The 20,353-nt window shown below is 31.9% G+C and overlaps 1 protein-coding gene across 1 annotated transcript in view; it reads left to right on the forward strand.

Annotated features, from left to right (window-relative positions):
- Positions 1–576: 576 nt before the first annotated feature.
- Positions 577–20,353, forward strand: part of LOC148606795 (uncharacterized) — a 58,299-nt gene continuing 38,522 nt past the window's right edge. The window contains exons 1-12 of the mRNA XM_088547234.1: positions 577–813; positions 1,695–1,951; positions 2,947–3,128; positions 6,763–6,866; positions 7,058–7,329; positions 8,647–8,799; positions 11,783–11,823; positions 15,928–16,013; positions 16,402–16,594; positions 16,852–16,932; positions 18,251–18,505; positions 20,023–20,292. Of these exons, the coding sequence (XP_088403360.1) occupies positions 685–813; positions 1,695–1,951; positions 2,947–3,128; positions 6,763–6,866; positions 7,058–7,329; positions 8,647–8,799; positions 11,783–11,823; positions 15,928–16,013; positions 16,402–16,594; positions 16,852–16,932; positions 18,251–18,505; positions 20,023–20,292 (2,023 nt within the window). The 5' untranslated portion in view covers positions 577–684. The remainder of the gene's footprint in view (positions 814–1,694; positions 1,952–2,946; positions 3,129–6,762; positions 6,867–7,057; positions 7,330–8,646; positions 8,800–11,782; positions 11,824–15,927; positions 16,014–16,401; positions 16,595–16,851; positions 16,933–18,250; positions 18,506–20,022; positions 20,293–20,353) is intronic.

Consider the following 20,353-nt stretch of genomic DNA (forward strand, 5'->3'; position numbering starts at 1 on the left):
TTTCATTTTGCTGCGTTGATTCATAAAAAATGACATTTAGTTCAGTATTTTTGAGTAAGTTTGTCAAGACAACTGGCTTACAAATCATCTATATACGAATAAATGCTCGCCCCTAAACTATATTTTATTACCCATCGATGAAATTAGACGTAATTGCAAGCTACGCCTTTCATGTTACTTGAAAGAGTAATCAAGGTAACAGTGGTTCTAGCGGAAATAAAAAGAATGTAATTCAGGGTCTAAGACCAAACATGGAAAACAGCCATACGCAACAAAGAACATTAAGTAACAAAAATAATACATACAAAGTAACAAAAGTAAATAAGCAACTCGGACACCACTAAAAACTGGGAGCATGGACCAGGTGCATCTGTAGGGTAAGCGTCCTATTAGAAGTAAACCCCATAAGAATTAAATACTGGCCAGTAATTTATTAGGTCCGAGGTTTAAAATGAAATAAAGAAGGGACTGCAAACACATTTTACCATAAACACAGATATCATACCTTGGTTATCTATTAAATCAAGGCTATCATATTTTCTAACCACCTTATTTTATTAGTCACGCAGATAGAGATATACGTTTACGGAATTTTGTATTATTTAAATGCTAAAACTGTAATCTGGTTAAATTGGTGTAGCTGTCGTCTTCCTATATGTGCATTTTAACAACTACGGATAGTGGATGATGTATTTTAAGATATTAAGACTGCTTTTGTACATAGTGTTTATGCAGTTTCTAATCTTTAATGTGAAGTCGTCTCATTTCAGAGGTGGCAGTATAATGTGGAAACCAACTCGGACACAAAACGAGGTACAATGTTTCTTTTATTAGCATTTCATTATAGAACTAATTAAATAAGTGTATTCTATTATATGGCTAAACAGTTTTCAAAAAGTTTAATTTTCATATCAATATACCTTTGCTTCATTGATATCTTTTTTTATTTGTTAGTTTCGTCAGTTCCAGTGAATTCAATGTTTATTAAAAGTATTTAAAAGTTTTCAAATATAACGACAACTAACATAAAGAAATGTGACAAATTGTAACGCGTATAAATATATGAAAATATTATTCGAAGGCTCATAGTTAAATAGTACTCTAAGTTTACTGCATGTACTGATTAAAGAATCATTGTGTATTGGATTCAATTGTGTGTTGTTTTTTTTTATGCCCATAAAACTAAATGTTGGAGCGTATTGCTTAACCTCTGTTCGTCCGTCAATCCCATAAGTTATAGGACTGCATGTATCAATAGTGATTTATTAATTTATAAATTGTACAAAATAATTCAAAGCGCCTACACCAATTGAAACGAATATTTGGAAATATATAAATACCCATAGTGTAAACTCAAAAATGTTTTGAGAAAATTCAAATCTTTCTGTTTCGATTTACAGAAATTAAATCTTAAAAGGAGTGTTTCCATGTTTTCGCTCATAACGAAAAACCATATGTACCATATATATATGTGTTCTCCTTCGTGCATGTGCATATGTTTATGAATGATTTTAAGAAATTCTTCTAAGCAGCTAAGAGAAAAATAGCATGTTTATATAAAGTTACTTGCTGTCTAATGTTAATGATTTTTTTCAGGCAAAGCCTGGAATATAATAGAGATAAAAAATGAGTTTATTGAACTTAAAAATAAGAATTTGTTAGTATTTAGAAAAGTATATTTATTTTATATTCAGGTTGAGATAACATTCAGAATTTCTTGGCGTCGGTCTTATGGTTCTACTCTAAGATGCACAAATGAAGCCATACTAAGTAAAGCAAAGATGGGTCAAGGTACTGAATCTATGGAATGTTTTGCCGGTTGCAAGCATTCACAGATAGGAGAAATGACATTCGTTTGTACCGATTTCAGTACAATTGAAGATTGGTCATCTGGTGTGAATACGTTGTATTTCAATTTTACTGGAGCACACGACCATTTATACCAATTCGGGTATTTTTATTAAATATGTTTTTTTATTTAAAATAATGTTACTATTCATTAAATTAGATTATACCTATGAACTTCTACAAGCAGATTTTTTTGTCATCTTGGTTATTTATATAAAAGATTATTTTCATTAACCAACATACTAAGATGTTAACATTTATATTTAATTTAAAAGAAAAGTTTTTTGACACACACACACACGTTTTCAGAATGTGATGACTATTCATTACGCTGCTCCATCGGATCATATTGGTGCAGAGAATATAACGTAAGCATGTAAGGGTCTGAAAGACTCCAAACTATAATAAAACTATCCAATTTGAAAAGAAAATATTAAGTTTTTCTCTCCGCGAGACTCGAAGTCGTACCTTCGTAAAATCTGGAAACGCCACCTTCGCTAAGTCCAGCGCTCAAGAACACTCAGCCAGCTAGACTATATAAAATATAGCTTTCGTTTGCTGGGTCATTCCTTCTAGTAAGATTACTCTAAGGTTGTAACTCGGCACACGATGTATGTTAATACAAGACATCTTATCTAGGTGTATTTATGGTGGATAGAGGATCAAATTAACAATACATACCAACATTATACATACGTCTCAGAATGTGACGACTCTATTCACTACATTGCTCTATCGGATCATATTGATACAGGGAAGACAACCTAAGCATGTAAGGGTCTGAAAATTTTTAATGGTGTTGGAGCTCTCTCGACTAATCGGCCAACTAGGCTATATAAAATATATAGCTTTTATTAACCGAGTAGAACTTCGTAAGTAAAACTAAAGCGTAAACATAAGCACATATTGTATACCTGGATAGTTTTACGATAAGACTACCTCTTTCTATTGCACTCTTCCCACATTTATCTTTAGTAACCCATGTTTTTTTTCTTATATTAAATTTCTACACTAGATTCATACAATATCATCTGATGAAAATAGAAAAATCTTTAAGCAAAATGTTATTTTTAAAAACCTAAAAAATTATTTTGACAGGTATGCTGGAAGTGCCTGGATTGCTGGTATCCGAGGTGCATCCAGTGGGAACTGGGAAGTTCGTGCTGAAGCACATCTTTATGTGAGAAATGACACTGGAAAAATAAATTCTTCTCCAAGAACTACCATGCAGCCAATTACACGTATGCAGTATGGCTGTCACCACATTTTATCCATACCAGGTAAAATGGGATTGAGCATTGTTCTAATATTGTAATATAGGGTTGAATTTGCTTTTATGCTGGTAATCATTGTCCCTATCATTCATTATATTTAATTATCTTACGGGTACTATATATTACATTGGTAGATACAGTAATTGCAAATACGGATAGAATGAATTTTTTATCATAATGTGCCCCGTGCAGGTCCGAGTGTCAAAAGAATAGGCCTGCAGCAACGCTAAGCTTGCCGTAAAAGGCGACTATATAGTGCTCAGAACCCTAGCCGGGGTCTAGGGCGCTCTGCCCGCAGAGCAACTGGGTTGTGTACCGCAGATTGTGGAATGGGGTACCCCTGGCGTGTTACATGTTTGTGTTGTCAGGCTATAATACGGAAAAACTGACCGCAAACCATAGTGCTGCAACTTTTTAGGAAGGATGCCACGTTCCTCGCACGTTAAAGAACCCAAGTATTCTCCCGGAGTAGAAACCATAGGGCACCGCCACAGGAAGCTAAATTGCCCGACAGTACCCACCTCTCCCTGCATCCAGTGGCAATCAAAATTTGTCGACCCCATTATCCTTGTGTCCCATCCCAATTTCATGTTCATCGCCTGTATATGGCTGAAACATTTCGCGTTAAAGCCCAACAATCAATCAATCAATCAATTATCATAAAGTAATCTAAAAAAAAAAATCTAACTGACCTTAGATGGATATGAGGCAATCTTCAACAATTTCATAAATATTGAACCAGTTCAAAAATACATCAAAATGTAGTTCTTCATCAATCCCAAATTATTTTTTGACCCACAAAACCAATTGTTAAAGTAACTTTTTATATTAACAGATACTATTTATTTCGCACTTAAAACGAAAATTCCAGTTTGGGATGATCGCACTTTCAATTTGGTATGTATATGTACTACTCCATCTAAAGCACATGGCATAATGGGCATTTAGGGGATGCCTTAATGGCTCTGAGAAAAATAATATGTCCAAGTTGGATAACATGCATTCTTGTCAGCCAGCACAACACAGATCTAGCACATTGTTTCAGACTTGGCCAAATCATGGTTTGTTCGATATGACTACGTTATCATCCGATATGCATGAAATATTTACATTAGAACGCTCAAACACAATCATCGAAGAGTTTTATTGTCTTGTTCTCAAACACAATCAACGAAGAATTTTGTTGTCCTGTCATTATTCTTTTGGTCATAACTTCTACTACTTTACCTTTTAATAACTATTTATGAAAAATTACCCGCAAAAAAAGCAGGCGCAAATCAAAGGACGCGTGTTCCATGAAATCATGGATTCACCTATGAAAAGACTATAATATACAAATGCAGCATGTTGATCAAGAACAAATTTTTAGATAGTGAACTCAATATTAAGCCTTAAGCCTTATTAAGATTTTTGTACACTTAAGTCTATATGAATGGCAAAACTAATGTAGTTTAGTATTGAGGTTCCAGCTTGGAGATTGATTAAATCTTTCATTTCATTTTCTTTAACACTTAAATATATTTTCATAAAGGATCAAAGTGCAAAGCTTAATGATATTCATACACTACATGTCAAACTATTATGTTTTTTTTTAATGTTTGCCTAGTTACAATATGTGACCTCGAAGTACTTAAACCATTTATGGTTCTACAATTCGCTTATTTGTAGCCTTGTTTAGTATAGGACAAATCGTGTGTAGAAACATTCAATTTAAGTCATTTTGTAACAGATTCTATTCATACTATTAACTGGTAGGTATATCAGTCATTACATGTATAAATGTATGTTTTAGAAAGGTATGTACAGTGCCAACCTTTGTGCGCTAAACGAAAAAAATAGTTACTATTAGTTCAAAATAATATGTAAATATGTAAAAGTGAAGACTTTTAGGTTAAACCTCGTTTAAATAATAAAAAAAGATAAATGTATGTACATGTAACTTCTTCAACTCCTCATATAAGTATCTTTATTAATTACTGAAAGAGCTCGTCCGAGTACAATACTTTCATGTAGTTAACTTTTATTGCAACTAAAACTGTTATATGACTGAAATGAAAGGAAAACCTATTTCTGTTAATATTTCACTGTTTGTTAACGAATAGAGGAGAAATATTTCGATAAATTTGTGAATTAAAATATTGGTGATCATTTACAGTCATACTTGGTAGCATTTGATAAGTTTAATCTAAAACGATGTTTAATTTAAATTAATAAAAGATCATATGCTAAGGAAACGATAGTTAAAGTTTGGATGTAATACGGCAGCAGAACAAAATTCAAACGAATCTCTGACAGATGACACAAATTTGTACAAAACATGATTCATAAATTGCAAGTTCGTGTTCAACTGGTAATAGTGGTGCTTAATTTCGACAACCAACAGCGCGATCTAGGACCAAATTCTTCAAATATCAAATTACACAATTTTACCCCGTTTGAAGGGCAATAAAGACAAAATTGATACCACTAATGCATCGATCGCTCTGGTTTACAGAGCAAACCACCTCACTATCTTTTGGTATCATGGAAGGTAATACATATGATCTAGCGAAGACAATTTAGGATCTTAACTCCCGTTTTCATGTTGCCAGATCCCGCCTGTACCAAGCCTGTGACAAAATATAAATTAGAATATACATAATCAAATAAATAATACACAGTAATGTCAGAGAGAACTTTGTTTTGCCTCATGAGTTCACGAAGTAAATAACGTCGATAAAATATTAGTATGATTGTCATTGCCATCATTGAAGATTGCAAAACTTGATTTTTACCTATCGTTGAGAATATTTTTGTATAAAGGTATAAAAGCGAAATCAACCATCTTCACTCCATGCGCGCATTTGATCAACTCATATATTTAAATATATAATTCGGCCAATTACTTGACGTTTACTATTTGCTGCATTGATAACAATAACAAAACCTTGGTTCTTTGACAAGAATAGTACTTTTTGAACACATAGGGATTTGCTGGATAAAAAGATGTTTCAGTGACATTCTAAATCTCAGACTCTTTTACTAAATATTGCAACAAGAAAGGCAGAGGACACGTACATCAAAATGATTTAAGACCTATTTTGATTTCAGATATAATTGCCTTGTGTTTATTATTGCAAAAACTAAGCTAAAATCTCAATAAATAAAACTAGATACGAAGCTTAAAAATCATTGAAAATCGCAAAATGCCGAAATCACAGTTTTATAGAACAATAATTTTTGAATTAATAGTATACAAATGTAATTGAATTCAGGCCAAGGTGATACATATAAGTCGGACTCATATGGCGAAACACTGAAATAATTTATAGCCTTCATTGACATACAAAAAGTGATACTATTTCATTTCCATTTAAATAATCCTGAAATATCATGATTTGAAATAAATCCTTTTGTATATGTTTACTTTTATGATATGTTCCACAACATCTTTTCCACTGATTGGTTCGGTCTATGAAAAGATATTTTCTCTTCAAGTATCTGTTTCAGGTGTTAAGATTTGTATTGAATGTATATGAACATTTAAGTAAAAATCTCTTCAAAAATGATATTACCCATGCCAACGTCCGTATATATTTCGATGTAGAAGTAAAACATTAAATTGAAAAATTATGTTTTAAGTATTGTCTTTCTTTTGTAGTCACTGATATTGATGGCGATCATGTCCGATGTCGATGGGCCGAAGGAAAACGAAGAGAATGTGGCGGTATTTGTGGGATAATTAAAAATGCAACTTTAAACCAGGTATCTGTCAACTTTCAACGTGATTCAATATTTCATTTCAAGTGTTGATTGCATATGATATTTTATATAATAGTAAAGTTTTGCGAGTATTTAACATATTTAAGTGAGGTATTTAATTTAGACATTTTTCACTGCACTCTACATTACGATAGCAATGAAATTTTATGTAATTTTTTTAATATGTTTAATAGCGTGAATGTGAAATACAGTATTTGGCGGTGCAAGGTACAGGATGGTTTGCAGTAGCTGTTCAGATTGAAGATTTTTCGACCACTGCTTCAACTGAAGCTTTAAGCAGTGTGCCTCTGCAGTTTTTGATTCAAGTATTCATGTCAGACGCTCCTTGCTCACAAAAACCAAAGTTCATTGAACCAACATTTGTTGATGGGTCGTGTATTGCTGTACCTTTCAACTCCACATTTTTCAATCAAATTTTCGTGAGGAGTTCAAACAAAAACGTAAGGTAAGGATGCAAATATTATCAAAGATGTTTCACAAAATGTCCTTTACTATAATCGTTTATGAAAGCTATTAGTTTCACTCACAAATGTTTTTTTTAGTTAACTGATCTAAAATTCGAACATAGAAAGAAATATTGATTGTAGTTGTGGGTTATTTGCCTTTCTGGCGGTCTGTTGGACATTGTCAACTTTCGTTGCCTTTTTGGGCGGCCTGTTGGGCGTTGCCAACTTTCGTTGTTTGCTTTTTGCACCTTGTCGGGTGTGGCGAACTTTTGTTGTCAAAAATGCATAATATCATATTTTATTGTAATTTGATGATTGTCATATACTTATGCCATTGAAATTTGATTATTTGAATTATGTATAACACACTTTTATATGATTTAATGCCAATATAAGTTTACATATTGGTTCTTCTATTTCATTACTTGATGATTATGCTGATATTATCTAAAACCATATAACTAGAAAGGCTGTGCAATTTCTTTTTTCTACGCTCGATTGAGCTTACTAGACCGACCCGGTTTGATCTGAGAAGGGGTAAACACGGACCTTATTCATGGATTAGTTATTTTATGTCTATAGGTCTTATGCAAATTTCTTTGCTTGGATTTGACTATATTAATTAGAGTGGATAATATTCTTTACATTTGTTTTTTTTTTGCCAAAGGACATGTTGATTCACCCATCCTCCCACCTACTTAGATATATTATTTGATTTTTGTTTATTTTAATGCTAATTTGAAGACTTAAGCAAACTTTTAAACTTCTGTTCCCAAAATGCATTATATGATATCATCCAAATGTAATTTGATGATTGTCATGTATCTATGTAATTGACAGTTGATTATTTGTATTGTGTATAACATTCTTACAAATGATTTAATTCCAATTCAAGTTATACATATTGGTTCTTTTATTTCATATCTTGCTCATTTGCTTTTGTTACTTTGTATGTATGATTTTAGTTACTTTATGTGCTTTATTGTGTATGTCTGTTTCTATGTCTTGTCTTTGTCCCTGGATTACATTATTTTGATTACCGCTACAACCTTAGTTCCCTTGATTACTCTTTGATAGTATTCAAAATCCTTTTTTTCGTGCTTTATTTCCCTTTTCTGCTTTTCTTTTCTTCTTTTCATGCTATGCTCCAAGGATATGTCTGTGAACGCTTTAATACACAACTGCAGTTTTAAGTATAAATTAGATCTTAGTTATACTACTGAAAATAATCAATTAGAGAGGGGTTCGTCATCTTTACCAGGTATCAATTCTGAAATGCAGATATCAAACAGATTCTATAACTTCTTCTATTTCAGTATTGCAGAAATTCAGGCAACATCACCCGGTATAATTGTATCAGACTTACTACAGTTGAACACCATAGATTGGTATGCAAATGTCACTTGGACTCCATCAGCAGACATGGAAGGTCCCTTCTTGTTTTGTTACACAGCTTTAGATAGTACAGGGTAATCATCAATTAAAGGTTGAAAAATTACCCAAATAAGATATCCATATGTATGGCAAGCCAAAGTGGACAAAAAACAATATTTTGTAATATTAGAAAATGAATTTTTAATATTACAAAATAATGTTTTTAATATTAGAAGATTTTTTAATTTTAGAAATTCATTTAGTAGTATTAAAAATTCATTTCTAATATTACAAATTCCTGATTTAGTAATATTATAAAATATCACACATTTTGTAATATTACAAATTGAATTTGTAATATTAGAAAATCAGTCACATTTTTTAATATTACAAAATGATTTTCTAATATTATAAAATCGCAACTGATTCCGACAAATCCATTTTCTAATATTAGAAAATCGATTTCTTATATTAAAAAATCGTTTTTAAAATATTAGAAATTCAATTGAATTTTTTAATTAAAAAAAGTGTTTTGTGATATTAGAAATTTAATTTGTAATATTAGAAAATGAATTTGTAATATCAAAAAAATCATTTTTAATATTAAAAAACACTTATTTTATAATAATACAAATTCATTTTCTGATATTACAAATTCATTTTCTACTATTATAAATTCATTTTCTAATATTATAAATTCATTTTCTAATATTATAAATTCATTTTCTAATATTATACATTCATTTTCTAATATTACAAATTCCTGATTTAGTAATATTATAAAATATCACACATTTTGTTATATTACAAATTGAATTTGTAATGTTAGAAAATGAATTTGTTATATTAGAAAATCAGTCACATTTTTTTGATATTACAAAATGATTTTCTAATATTAAAAATTCGTCATTGAATACGACAAATCCATTTTCTAATATTAGAAAATCAATTTCAAATATTCAAAAATAGTTTTTTTAATATTAGAAATTCAATTGAATTTTTGATATTAAAATGATTTTTTAATATGAAAATGTGTTTTGTGATAAAAGAAATCTAATACGTTATATTAGAAAATGAATTAGTAATATTAAAAAATCATTTTTTAATATTAGAAAATGCTCATTTTTGTCCACTTTGGCTTCCATACATATGTCCATAATTATTTTAAACGAAATCTGTTCAGCTATACTGTGACATTTTCAAATCTGGTATAATGTAGAAAAGGAAACATTTTTCTGGGCTAAATATATAAATTTCATTTCATTTTCATGGTAAATTTTTTTCTTTAAATACAGCAATTTTGAAATTGCATGAAAATACCAACATATCAAAACAAAACATGTATTACAAGAAATGGTCGCCACTAGGTCTCCAATATTTGGAACTTAACAGAGCACCTGAAAGCTTTAGGTGTTAAATCAAAGTAAATCAGCTTATTGGCACAACACCTTAACAATCAATGTCTTAAAAATCTTAACATGCTTCTTTTCATCAACTAGGCAAATGGTGCCCATCCCCTTATTGGTTCTATTTTTTATGACTGTTCTACTTTTATGACAGCCCCTCAATTTGCACCGGTACTCATGCAAACGCTAGGGTTTGGGTCTAAAAGTTGTGTAAGATACTGATTTATCAAAATGTCAATTATATTATATATTTTCAATATTTGATATACCAAGATTACAATTTACTGAAATACTTGCAGAAATGTTTTTATACATCTTACAGTTTTATCAATGATATTATCTTAAAAATATGGTTTATGTTTATGACATGTTTCAAATAAGACATTGAATTAGTCATTTAAAAATAATAAGTACTCAAAGGACAACAAGCTAAGGACTTAGTATATGAACTTGCTTTGATCAAAATACGCTAGGGACATTATAATCATATGCAAACATAACCTGTTAAAGTCCTTATTATAATAGGATATTTATTGAGATAGTACATCACTCCTTTTTATGATAAGCGTAATACATTATTTTTACGAAAGAAAATCTTTCGAACTGTATTCTAAAAAAATCTATTATTTTTAGCGTAGTTAATTTAACTATAGTGATAATTAAGTATCGTTCTGTGTTAAAATCATGAAATTGGTGACGCATATTTTTTCTCAATTCCCTCCTTTTGGCCTAAAATATATTTTACCGATATTTTGTATTGTTTATATTGGAAAAACTGTCGGAATTTTTCCGTCATTCTTCCATGGTTCATTTCATATAAATTTGACATTACAAGATCAAACTTTACAAAATAATTGATGGTTAATTGTGGAGGTTATGAGGTTTATTTTATTTTATTTTATTTTTTGTTTTGTGTGCCACACTTTAAACACATTTTGCCTGATTCTTAAATAGATAAGTAATTAGAAACACATTATTTTATCATTTTGCGTAAAATGTCTGTTTTCTGAGGACACAGTACGCATCAAAAGCATTCGATCTTTTTTTAAAGTTTGTAACAAGACAAGGGTCTACTTTTATTTTAGGCGATTCTTATCTGTAAGATATCTTAAATTATGAGTAGAATTGATTTTCCCACTAAAGAGAAAAGAAAATTCCTATTTTTAGCTTCGCCAAATTGTCTTAATTCACCCACGGGTTAAGACAGAACATTTGCGCTTTTAGGAAAAAATGGCACAATTGAATAAAGAGTGAATGAACGATCATATCATACCAATATGGACTGTGTGTTTGAAAATTCTTTTAAAATATTATTTTTATCGAGAATAACTGGTGATTGATTATTTTTCGCAGTTTATTAATACTGTTTTGAAGTGAAAGAAAATTGTGCACCTAGTCATGATCTACGTATCACTGGTCAGATACGTCACGATCAGCTAATTCAAAACTCAAAGTGAGAAAAAAAATCAACATTCGTTTTTATAATGCAAGATTGGGAAATCTGAGACAACATCGGGTAAGATAAATAGTCTCGTTAGAGAATGATTAAATCTAACTCTCGTGTGTCTGAGATTTCACTGACTTGCACTGATAATGGTATAAGATTCTTTTTTGTTCAATCGGAATATCTTTGAAATGAATGTCACTTAATTCATTTTTGTTTTCTTTATAGGATGACGTCTGATAAAAACTGCATCACACTTTTGGTTGGAGGTAATTTATATTTTTATAATCGCAGAGAACACTAAAAATTGGTTCTTTTAAAAGCTTACAATACCCAGGCGTCAAAAATGACAATTATAATACGTCAACATTCAAAGACACGACCAGAACGTGAAAAGAAGAAACAAAAATAATCTTGATTCATACACAATGCAGGAAACCGAATAAATAAACATTACGAATGTAAATTGCAGATAAGGAATACAAGACGTAATAGAGTAAGTAAAACAAAAGCAATATGAGCCACCACAAAAAAACAGGAGTGTCATTAGGGTTACAGACCACCAATTCAACCAATGAGCATTTGGAACGTACGCAAAAATAGTCCTACGCAGAAATTACCCCTGTTCCTCTTAGTGCTGTGAAAAAAGTTCTCATCTTATTTTAAAAATTTAAAGAGTTTCTGAAAGGAAAAACATTTCTGTACATTTTATAGGTGCATTTTGCTTCTTGTGATGTGAAGCCTAATCTCCATAATGATTTTTAAATATACCCCTATCTTGTGAAAACACTGGGATTTCCCATGCTATTTATAGACCCTTCACTTCCGGTGACCAGTACTGCACTGCAAGTCTGCTAACCCCACATGCCATTCTGAGGATTGTGAGCTGACATATGTAGAATCATGCTGATATATAGTCATCTGCAGGTTAAAGTTAAGGTAAAGTCCAGAGAAGCCATTGAATATTGTGAAATTAGCATAGAAGCCTATGGGAAGTGGAATTAGTGGTTTTTAGCCTTAAGCTGAAGCCATGGCAAAATGAAAAGTTTCTTGAAATAGCTTTAAACTACTTGAAGATCTTGTTAACTTTGCCATGAGAGGAATACACTACAAAAATCCTTCAAAATATGCATTTTTTTAAGTTATAGGTCCAAATTATGGAAAATTGGTCTTTTTGGCTGATTTTTATGTCCTATCTTGTAAAAAGTGTAGAAAATTTAGTAAAAATATCAAATATTAAACTTTGAGGGCTATATTTACCTAAATATGGTAGTAATAAGCACTTGAAATCAAGTTTTGTGTAGATTTGAGCAAAAATTAGGTTAGAAATGAGGAAAAACTCACTTTCATTACTGCGGTTAAGGCCATATAAGCATTCCCCTATGGCAACATGGAAAATCCATTATTGAGCACTTTTTTTGCTTTAGGTGCCCTTTACTGGTCATGTTTTAATGTGAAAACACTGTATTTACAAATTTAATGCCAAATATATCACCTTTTGTGAAAATTTAAAGATTTAGGATTTTTGACATGTGATCAAGAAAAAGGGGGAGGCATGTCAGAAATAAATTTTTAAAAATAGACCAATTTCTCAGAAAATGATTACTTTTAAAACTATTTCTTCATTAATATTGTTAAAAAACAAGTTGTGATTGATATTTTTTATTTGAAAAGTCAGAAAAAGTTCTTTGCAAATATTTAATGCATTTCAGTATGGTAGAATATTTTCACTTTTTTGCTCGCACAACTTGGTTACCCTATATTTAAAAATCAAATATTTAAAAAAGTGCTTGTCACATTTCACTGAAACTTTGCAAATGCATTCAGTATGTGTGTAGGAAGATACCTGTATAGTTATTTATTTTTTCTAAGACAAAAAGTGACTCTTTAGGTTACAGACCACCAATTCAACCAATGAGCATTTGGAACGTACGCAAAAATAGTCCTACGCAGAAATTACCCCTGTTCCTCTTAGTGCTGTGAAAAAAGTTCTCATCTTATTTTAAAAATTTAAAGAGTTTCTGAAAGGAAAAACATTTCTGTACATTTTATAGGTGCATTTTGCTTCTTGTGATGTGAAGCCTAATCTCCATAATGATTTTTAAATATACCCCTATCTTGTGAAAACACTGGGATTTCCCATGCTATTTATAGACCCTTCACTTCCGGTGACCAGTACTGCACTGCAAGTCTGCTAACCCCACATGCCATTCTGAGGATTGTGAGCTGACATATGTAGAATCATGCTGATATATAGTCATCTGCAGGTTAAAGTTAAGGTAAAGTCCAGAGAAGCCATTGAATATTGTGAAATTAGCATAGAAGCCTATGGGAAGTGGAATTAGTGGTTTTTAGCCTTAGGTGCTTTGAAGGGGTAACTTATCCTGTTTTGCCATGGGCACCCAATATATTGCGATCAATTCATGCTGCATATAACTATGGCTGTTTTTTTCATATATATAACTTGTGAACATCATACAGAAATATGCGTATTCATCGGTAGTTTTGTATTTTAATATTGTTAAAATTCTAGATTACAACTTGTAATACACAATAATTACTATACAGAATTCGGTTTTAAAGTACCGATCCATGCAAGGATTATACAATCTCTACGATGATAAGTAAATATTTTGTGAAATGTATGGGTGAAATCTACTAAATGCACCTCACCACTTTTAACTTCTATACTCATAGTCGTCAAATAGGGTCTATAGTCCTACTACGAATTGTTTCTTCCATAGTGGTATTTATTCAATGTGGATCCTGAAAAAATAGAAATATCTTTTTTGAAACCCTCAATTCAAGATTATTATCAGAATATAACAGCATTAAAACCTATGATTTTTCATCCTTTTATGATTCTATTCCCCATACTCAGTTAAATCCGCCTCAAAGCATTATAAATCGTTGTCACTCCAAAAAAGACGGTACACATAGGTACAGATATGTAGTACTTGGTAAAGATTCCTCATACTTTGTAAAAATTATTCCAAAGTATCTTTCTAATATACCGAAGAAGATGTTTTCAAAATGCTGGAATTTTTTTATCAACAACATATTCCTCCAATGTGGTGGACGCGATTTTCAACAAAAGGTCGTTATTCAAATGGAAACAAATTGTGGTCTGCTCACTGGATAACATTTTCCTTCATTCTTATGAGATGGACCTATAGCTGATTCGAACCAAAGAAAGGAACATCGTTAGCCAGATCTTCTAATCTCAGTTTCCGCTATAAATATGGCGTTTATTGTTAAACAATCAAATTTCGAGGGATTTCATTCATCGCATCTACCCTCACCAAAAGAAAAACAAACTAGAGATAAAGGATACTACAGACGTCAGCCTCATATCTACACGTAGAGATAAAGGATACTACAGACGCTGTGAAGTCAGCCTCATAGCTACACGTAGAGATAAAGGATACTACAGACATTGTGAAGTCAGCCTCATATCTACACGTAGAGATAAAGGATACTACAGACACTGTGAAGTCAGCCTCGTATCTACACGTAGAGATAAAGGATACTACAGACACTGTGAAGTCAGCCTCATATCTACACGTAGAGATAAAGGATACTACAGACGGTGTGAAGTCAGCCTCATATCAACACGTATAGATCGATGGTAAAGGAAAAGTATTGACCAATCAAACGCGACGACCTTTCATTCCGTATTGTCAACTTTCTTTTCATTTGTGGAAACATCCCTTCAGCAGATGTATGGATTTGCATCATGAAAACTGATTTGTTCAGCGAGTCATAGTTACTGTGTATCCATCTGCACCGATTTTTACCTCTCCTCTTTCTTCTACCCTTGACTTTACTTTTTATAAGCAACTTGGCGGATGTTTCTAGAAAAGTAGAGGACATTCACACTATCGGTGCACCTGGTTCATGCTCCAAGTTCTTAGTGGAGTCCGAGTTGTTTGTTTCCTTTTGTTGCATTGTGCGTATTACTTTTGTTATTTTAGGTATTTAATCTTGCGTGTCTATTTTCCCTGTTAGGTCTTTATCCCTGAATTTCTTTTTTTATTTCCACTAGAATGTTGTTTCCCTTGATTTTTCTTTCAAAAAGAAATACTTAAAAGTGTACGAAAGGGGAAGAAGCCGTTTATATGTTGATTGAAATTTATTGCATTATAGTCATACCCTTTAAGTCCTATGTAATTTGCCAAAAATCAGATCATTAACAATGCACACTTAGCACTCTTTTTTTCGTTCTGAGGATGTATGTGTTAAATGTAATTCGTCAATAAAAAGTTTTTAAAAACAGTTTAATATATCACCACTTCTTTGATTTAAAAATGTAGTGTATCTTGATATTTTAATATGTATTAAAGATATATTTTGTTTTCTCACGTTTATATTAGCTTCACCTCCAGAAATTATTCATGTTTATCCACGAGGCGATATCTTTCCTCAACACAATACTTGGATAATCACATTCAACAGTCTTGTAAGTGTATTACATCTGTAGATTTAATGATGGGTAGAGTTCCAGAGAGGGAAAAAATCAGTTGTGATAAACACTACATTTTAAGTTTAATGTCATCTTCCTATTCTCATGAATTAAACAGTTATTACAATTATCATGAGTATAGTTTTCACTTTAGAAACTTTATTCTTTGGCCTATTTTCAGCAATATTGATACTCTACAATATAGTTGGACTTCATATGAATGAACTTCAACGTTAGGCAGATTTACGTTATTCCAATAGCATGCCTTTATTGTGCATTGTTTATTAATACAGTTCTTTTGTGATAATGTGTCCATTTAGGGTATATAAATGATAGAGCATTAGTTAATCTGAAATGTTTTGACTAAAACAAAACAATGTTGTAGGTTGTACGACCTACAAGAACCACATACATAAAGTTTGTTAACAGCCTAACAGGTCGCATTGCACAGCAAATTGATCTCTCTACTACACACAAAGATATAACATATCCACAAGGCATTCTCGAGAGAAATATAACAACAACAATAACAGTTCCACTTTTAGAGAAACTGTACTATTATGTAACAGTTGATTCAGGTAAAATGTGTATCGCAATATAGTTCATTATTCATCACAAAACACTATGGTCAGATGTTGATCTTTTAATGAAAATAAGGAATTATCCAGTTGTGAGATTAAGATTAAACGTATTTAAATAATTTATTCTACATTAAGTTTTCACCAAATATGTTACATATACATGTACGATATAGAAGCCAGTCTACGAAAATATTATTTGAATTAAATATATATTGTCCGGCATGGCACTGCATCTATTTTCGTTTGTTTTGTAGGAGCAGGACTTGCTGAAACAAAAGTCTGCAGAGCTGAATCGGTTGCTATAAGAGACCAGTCTTTTTGGAATTTTAGAATAAGTAAGGAAATAATTATACAGCTTTAATTAACAGAAACTTAGAACACACACACACACACACACACACACACATATATATATATATATAAGGGTCTGAAAAATTTCCAATGATGTTCCCTCCGCGGGACGCAAACTCGTATCGCAAATTTGACAATTCTAACATCGTTGGGGAATTTTTCAGACCTTTCCATACGTCTACATTATCTTCGCTGCATCAATTTCTTCCGATGGAGTAGCGTAGCGAATAGAGTCGTCACATTCTTAGACGTTTCTCAAATATTGATTGTTGTGACATGCATCATTAATTTGATCCTCTATCCTACATAATAACACCTAGAAGAACTGTCCAGTACTACCACACATCGTGTACTAAGTTACAGCCCTAGATTAATCCGACGAGGAGGAATGACCCGGCCAGCGAAAGCTATATTTGCTATTTAGCCTAGCTGGCCGTGTGGTCTGGGGCGCTGGACTTTGTGCAGGAGGTGTTGCCATAGATGTCACAGCGGTACGAGTTCGAGTCCCACGGAGGGAACCACCAAACATTTGCAACGGAAATTTGACAGTTCTAACACCGTTGGGAATTTTTCAGACCCTTATTTTATTACTTTATTCGATATTGTTAAACATATTATTTGGAAAACAATGTTTGCCCTACTTCACTAAGTTTCTTCCCAAGTAAAGATCTAGGACGCACATATACACACAAAGAAATGTTTACATAGCTCATATTTCGAAACATTATGATTTGAAACGTCCTGGAAAATTTTCATACTTTGCATACTTCAGAATGCAATTATTTTTGTTTCTGTAATAATTAAAACTTTTGGGAAAAATCATTAATTATGCATGACTACTGGTAAAATTAGGAATTCGATATATTTTCCAAGATGTTTAGTAATTATCAATATTTACTGAAATCTAAGTTAGTAATATCTAATAACTAATTATACAAATTTATTGTAATACATATATATGTATATATGTTGTATTTCGTGTTTACAGTAAAATTGAAATTACAAGGGAAACTGCAATATGAGACAATCAAAGTCGAACGTAATTTTAAGTTACCCGATAAGTTCTATTTACATGTTAATTGTGAATGAAATATGTCAAAGCTAAAAAGTAAGAATGGCTTGGTTTGAAATTTTAAAACATTCATATTTATACGTTGAATAATTCAAAAATACATTATTCAAATACTTTCAGTATACAGTACATTATCATTGTGAAAAAGATACGATCTAATGAACAATTGTACAATGCATTCATCAAGTAGCACATATACCTTTGTAAATGTCACTTGCTTTACTTTAAAGGGGACATTACGCCACCTGTCATTACTCCTCTATCCAGCCCTTCGGTATCACGTGGTAACATAAGTGTAGAATGGAGATATGATGAGGATGTTATATCGAAATGCGTGGTTGTCGGCCCAAATATAACCCTTAAGGTGTTATGTAATGGATCTATGTCGGTTTTAAATCTCAAAGACGGTTTGTACACGATGTTTGTGTATGCAACAGACTTAGAAGGAAATGAAGCAGATACGTGGCATCATAACTTTCGTATAGGTAAAACATGCCTGTGTAAAATAAGAATGAGATTGATTATAATCAGGTATCAATTATCAATGTTGATCAAAACATATTCAAATGCTAATCCTGATGCATTATATCTACTCTCTTTGTGTAGTTTTGTTTATATTTCGTCGGTCGAATATCGACAAGAAAATACCGAAGTGTCAGCAGTGGGATGATTCAAACATGTTAAACCCCGTTAAAACCCAAAACATGGTCTAAACGTGTACACAAGAAACACAGACGATCTACATACACAATGTAGCGAACAGAATAAAAAAATACAAATAGAAACTAAATAAAAGGGAAAAAGACATCACACGAAAAAACTAAAGCACTAGCAATATGAACTCCCACGAATAATCGGGTGTGACATCAGGTGCACAGGAAGGGTAAGCATGCCATGCTCCGACAGAGGCACCCGTCAAAATGTAACTGAATATACTCAGGTAATAATCTAGCAACAATAATAAAGCTCATCGTCAAAATTCACTCAAGGGCGAAATAATTCTCTTCAACTAAGTCTCATGATGTAAATCTAGGGAATAACTTTGAAGTATTGGAAACACATCCGAAAAGAACAAAATTAGATTAAGGTAACAAAACATTACCATAAAACGAACGTTTTATCAATTTTAGCTCACTCGGCAAAAGTGTTCAAATTTCGTTTTAATCCATTAAGCCATGTTGGGGTTATTGTCCTTTTCGACTTTTTTTTCACTATTTGTAAGTTTATTTCTTTCAAAGATCTTCTCCTCTGACACTACTTGATCAGTTAAAACCAAACTTGGTATGAATGTTCCTTGGGGTATCCTGCATAAAACTAATGTGGGGGTTTTGATCCGTCGAAAAACATAGCTGCTATTATTAAAAATAGAACATAGGAGTTAGACAGTAGTTGTAGATTTACCCAAATTTGTTTTATTGTTGAAATGATCTTTATTTTAAGACCTACAAAAATCTTCATGGATAAAAGTTGTCAGACAACTCCTTGTAAGAGTAATTGCCCTTGAAAAGCGAAGGGTTTTATTTAGTTTTCAGCCAATATCTTGAAAACTATGATAAGTAGAAAGAAACTTTCAATTAGTGAAATGAGTCCTACCAAAGTCTTTTTGAATCAAAATTAATTGACAACTTCTTGTTAAATTTATTGCCCTTGAAAGGCAAAATTCGTTCAGGTGAGAAATTCAGGATCCTCTTGTTTTTAAACCGCCAGAATTTGAACTTTATTTCACAAAGCAATAAATCAGGCAATGAAAATTAACATAAGGTAAAAATTTTATTTGAAGATTTCAAAAGAAATAAATTGTATATTTCTCGAAGTCATGTTTCACATTTCTACATGTTAGGTCTTTATCGTGTACTTTTATGTGTGGTTATTCCCCCGTATTTCCATGTTTTGCTTTGAACAAGAATGATGACGAAATAAAGATGTTGCTTTCAACAATAAATGCGAAAATACTAGATTCAAATTAATTCAAACCTCATGCATCAGATGATTCCTTTCGTAGATCATACTCCACCAGTAATGACAGTTGAGCCGATCCCTGAACGAATTAATAATAGCCGGGAGTTTGAGTTCCGTTTCAATGAGATCAGCACAGCATTTTGTAGCTTAGAGAAGCTTGGTCATTCTTCTATATTTCATAAGTGTGGAGAAGGTTTGGAAATAACCTACAAGCCATATGATTTGATGGATAACACTTCGTACACACTTGCTGTGAAAGGAATAGATGGTGTTGGAAATGAATGCAACGTATCACTTCACGTATTCACCACAGGTAACCTAAGAATAGAAAAATTAAAATGTTTTATGTTGCAAGTTTTTTTACGTAACGCTAC

The sequence above is a fragment of the Perna viridis genome, chromosome 9 (assembly GCF_037379345.1).
Source record: "Perna viridis isolate PV_CMFRI_1.1 ecotype Kerala chromosome 9, ASM3737934v1, whole genome shotgun sequence".
In the NCBI taxonomy this organism is placed as follows: Eukaryota; Metazoa; Mollusca; class Bivalvia; order Mytilida; family Mytilidae; genus Perna; species Perna viridis.